This window comes from Nannospalax galili, unplaced genomic scaffold (assembly GCF_000622305.1).
Source record: "Nannospalax galili isolate Female #2095 unplaced genomic scaffold, S.galili_v1.0 scaffold130, whole genome shotgun sequence".
In the NCBI taxonomy this organism is placed as follows: Eukaryota; Metazoa; Chordata; class Mammalia; order Rodentia; family Spalacidae; genus Nannospalax; species Nannospalax galili.
The window spans coordinates 158,171-163,341 of NW_008328145.1; the positions used below are offsets into that span (position 1 = coordinate 158,171).

The 5,171-nt window shown below is 39.2% G+C and overlaps 1 gene segment (V, D, J or C); it reads right to left on the minus strand.

The window, feature by feature from the left end:
* Positions 1-2,437: 2,437 nt before the first annotated feature.
* LOC115067297 lies at positions 2,438-2,959 on the minus strand. The segment is given in 2 exon segments: positions 2,438-2,787; positions 2,869-2,959. Coding segments are annotated over 2 exon segments (396 nt in total).
* Positions 2,960-5,171: the final 2,212 nt, after the last annotated feature.

A 5,171-nucleotide genomic window follows, 5' to 3' on the forward strand; every position in this document is an offset into this window, starting at 1 on the left:
CAGGTAAATTCTTGACCCTTGCTGTGTGCCTGTGTCAAACAGCTGATGACGGAGGCCAACAGTGAGTTTAGTGCTCCAATTCCAAGCTTCCAGCACCTCTTTGTGATAGAATCTGATCTAAGAACCATAATGAATAGAAGGAACCACAAATGTAGTATTTACAGACTAGCTCACAATTCCTGAAAATATCTTCACAACTGATAAGGAACCAGTATTTAAACAGATGTGGACTGCGATTCTGTTGGCTTAATTCAGCATTTGCATTAGCGATGGATTGTATTTTTGTATAGAACATAAATGGAATGAGATGTTTCATTTGCCATAGGTCCATTTGGGTCAGAGATTCTCAGTTTTTCTCACATAGCTCAGTTCTCTCCCCAGATAAAACGTTTGACGGTCCAGAGACCTCTTATTCTAGGGAGGTTCATGAGGCAGTGGATATTCTTAGAGACTTTGATGTCTTGGATACAATGTTAGTGAATGACAGATGTGGGAAGAGTGTAATGAATTATGAGATCCCAGGAATATGTGGAACCAATAGGAACATAAATGATTCTAATGTGGATTTGAATGTGGGTGTGTGTTTGTGTATGTGTGTGTGTTGCATGAATTTTTGGCAATTACATTAAATCAAATAAATGTATATATAATCTGCCACATAAACAGACTATAGGCAGAAATCACAGGATCATCTCATTATGTGCAACAAAGCTCTTGTCAAAATCCAACATCCATTAATGATAGAAGTCAGGGAGAACCTAGGGATACAGTGAGTATGTCTCCACAGATAGCATCATACTGAATGTAGAGAACAATTGAAAATATTCCCATTGAAATCAGGAACAAGTATTTCCATTGCTGTTTAGGACAGTAGTTAGTCTTAGCTATACTAATAAGTCAAACAAAGGAGAACAAGGAGATACAAGCTGGAACAGAAGAAGTAAAAGTAACTTTATTTGCAGATTAGATATGATACTGTACCTAAAAGACACTAAAGACTCTATCAGAAAACTCCTAGATCTGACAAATAGTCATCAAAGTAGCAGGATATAAAATTAGCCCCCAAATTCAGCAGCCTTTCTATATAACAACAAAAAGCATATAAAGAAAGAAATTGGAAAATGTTCCCATTCATGACAGCCTCAAAATATCTAAATGATTTTGTAAATCTAAACAATGAAGTGAAGGATTTGTTCCATAAAAATTTAGACATTGAAGAAAGTAATTGTAGTAGATACCATAAAATAGAAAGACACCCTCCATGGTCATAGATACGTAGGATTAATATTGTGAAAATGGCCATACTACCAAAAGCAATCTACAAATTCTATGCAATTCCAATTTCAGTTCCAACACAATTCTTCACAGGGATTGAAAAATCTTCTAAATTTCATGTGAAAGGAACAAAAAGAAAAAAAAACCTGAGTTCGATGGAAGTAATCCTGAAAAATAAAAGAAAGACTGGTGCTGGAGGAATTACCATCCTTGATTTCAAATTACATTACAGAACTATAATAATAAAAACAGCTTGCTACTGTCAAAAAAATTGATCAGGGCAATAGAATTGAGTACCCATATTATATCCATGTATTTCTACATACCTGAGTTTTGGAAAAACAGCCATAAATACATATGGGAGAAAAGGCAGCATGCTCAACAAATGATGATTTCTAACTGGATAGTAGCATGTAGAAGAATGAATCTAGACCCCAATCTCTCAACATGCACAACACTCAACTCCAAATGTATCAAGGATATCAACATAAGACCCAATACTTTGAATCAGTTTGAAAATAAAGTAAGAGATACATTTTAACTTATAGTCACAGAAAAGACCTTTCTGAACAGGACTCCTATAATGCAGTCATTAATTCCAACAATTTACAAAAATGACCACAAAAAACTGTAAAGTTTCCTTACCAACAAAGACACCATTATTCAAGTGAAATCGCAATCTAAAGAATGGCAAATAATTCCCTTAAAAATATTTTTATTGAGCTTTTGTACAAGCCTTCCAAAGGTTTTTAAATTTAGATCCCCCTCCTCCATTCACACCCCTGCCCCACTGGACATCATATATTCAGCCGTATACATGGTCTTCGTCGCAAGCTCATCTACTGTCGTCTAGTCAGAACATCTAGAGATAGTAAGGAAGGTTTACTGTCCCTCACCCAGCAGTAATCAGTCTCCAACAGTTCTCAGGGCCCATTGTGGAAGAGGGGTAAAATGATTGTAAGAGCAAGGAATGATCCATGAGCACAGGGAAACTGGCTTTCAGGTGACTGGAAGCATGCTCATGTGTACTTGTGGCAATAGTGACATCAAACACAAGACCCATGCAACTCAATCAGACAATGAAAAAATTCATATCACTGTGTCCTGAGCAAGTCTCTGGCCACTCCTTCCTATCTTTTCAGCTCCATGCAGCTTCCTGCTTCTACAGGGTTTGTGACACACTCAGGATGTGGGTTGCCGCACTGTGTCTTGCACAGTAATAAATGGCTGAGTCTTCAGCTATCAGGCTGCTCAGCTCCATGAAGGCTGTGCTGGACGATGTGTCTCTGGTCATTGAGACCCTGCCCTGGAACTTCTGCGCATACTTTGTGTTGCCATTGCTAGGGATGATTCGCCCAATCCACTCTAGCCCCTGTCCAGGTCTCTGCTTGACCCAGTGCATGTAATAGCTTGTGAAGGTGTAGCCAGAAGCCTTGCAGGATACCTTCACTGAGGCACCAGGCTTCTTCAGCTCAGCCCCAGACTGCTGTAGCTGCTCCTGGGAATGAATACCTGTGGAGAGGAGGGAGAGTTTATTCCATAGTCACCTGAGAAGCAGGCACCTCTCATAGCTGAGACAAGGGATCCCTTTACCTGTAACTGCTGTAACCAGGAAGAGGATGATCCAATTCCAACCCATGGCAAGGACCTGTGTACTCAGGGGCTGTGAGGTTATGGTTGGCCCTGTGGTAATGTGGACTAAAGAGACTCATATATTTAACAAGCCAGATGTGAGACATTTGCATATTCATGATGCAGAGTACTTTTTTATAAAGGCGTAATGCACATTGAAAAGGAATAGGTTGAAGACACCTGGATCACATGTCAATGTGCTGTTGTCCAATTCCTAATCCCATTAAATACACTGCTGCCCCTTCCTTGATCCCCGTGCGGACAAAGCTGTTCCCACAGAGAATGAAATCCACATTGTCATGCTGCTCTGATTGGGCCCCATTGTTAAAGGTGCATGGGCCACCTGAACCTGCTCAGGGCCAACAGTGTCTCTGATGCTTAAAAGCTGAATTTAGTCCAAAATGCTTCCATAATGGACCAGCACAGAACATTGGAGACAACTGTCCCTCCCAAATCAGTGACCCCAGGAACATGGGCAACACTGATATCAGCAGTGTACTTTGGTGATTTTTTTTTTTTTTTAGCACGTTTCCAAGTGTCCTGAGTCAGAGATTTTCCATAGAAAAGCCTTGTTCACAGAACATAGTGTTCATGAGTGAATTACGACTATGAGTCAGTAGAAATTTAATATGGCTTTTGATAGCCTCATATATTAAATGTGTTTAATCACGAAAATTTGTTGTTTTTGAGCATGGAGTAACAATGTCTAACTGAAGTCTATATTTTGCAAGGTTACAGAAGGTGAATCTTTTATGAATGGAAACCAGAGAAGCTGGTAGAATCTCTCCTCCTTCCCCCGCTTTCTTTTGAATTTGCTATGCTGCCCTTTGGGATTGATGAATCTACAGCGCCCCCTGCTGGTCTCAAGAAACTGTATGTAAGTTTTTCTCTGAACCCACACAGTCCCCTCATGATGGCGATGACACAGCAACACATGACCGTGTTCTCAGTCCTCACACTGCTCAGCTACTTTGGGAATTACTTTGTTGTCTACCTGGAGATGTTAATTAGACATTTGAGCAATGAATAAAAGGTTGTATGTCTTCTGTTCCCAATATCACCATCACCTTCAAGCCCTTGTTGGGCTATTGGATTCATCGAAGGGTCTATAGAATTCCACCAGGAAATTTCATGACTCTTGTTGTTTTACCTGTGAAAAGCCCATGGGGACAGAGGCCAGCATTGTGTTAAGTGCTGCAGTGTCACATTCCTGTCTCTCAGCAGGTCTTCCAATACACTCAGATCTAGGAACCAAAAGAAATAAGAGGAACCACAAACATAGTGTTTACAGACTAGTTCAAACACATTAAGATATTTTCACAACTGTTAAGTAACCAGTATTTAAAGAAATGTGGGCTGTGATTTAATGTGTTTGTTGAATTCAGAATTTACGTTAGAGATTGGTTATTCTTTTGTAAAGAACAACATAAATGCAATGGTAGTCCATTTTCTATAGATCCATTTGGGTGGGAGATGCTTACAATGTTTTCACCCAGCTTGTTCTCTCTCTAGAGAGAGGTTCATGAGGTAGTGTAGATTCTCAGAGACTTCGATGTATCGGATATCATGTTAGTGAATAACAGTTGTGGGAATAATGTAATGAAATAGGAGACCTCTGGAGTTAGTGGAACCAATAGCAACATGAATTGTTGATTTGAATGTGTGTGTGTGTGTGTGTGTGTGTGTTGCATGACATTTTGGCAATTAACTAACTCATAAATATATGTAAAATAATGCATGACATAAACAGACAATGGACAGAAATAATATGATCATCTCATTAGTTGCAGAAAAAGCCTTTGACATAATCCAACGTCTATTCCTAATAGAAGTCATCTAAAACCAGGGATACAATCAATATAATAAAGGTATCATAAAACAGTCCCACAGGCAGAATCATATTAAATGTAGAGAGAAAATGAAAACACTCCCATTGAAATCAGGAATAAAATCAAACCTCAAGGTAAGAATGAACTTCCTCTCTAAAAGCTGTTTGCCAGTGGCCTTTTACAATATTGGCAATGGTCACCGCCTTTGGTTACCAAGCAGAATTACATAGCAAGATGCTATTGCTGAAAATATTATGTACATGAACTATAAAACAAATAGGGAGAAATCGATCTAGTGCTGACTTCAAACCCACACCTCTAATGACTATCATCCACAGTGCTGGAAGGTGGTATGTATGAGACTAGAAGAACAAATCAACAATCTTACCCACCTGTGAATCCTCTGAACTACATCGAGTAACCTGGAAAGATACA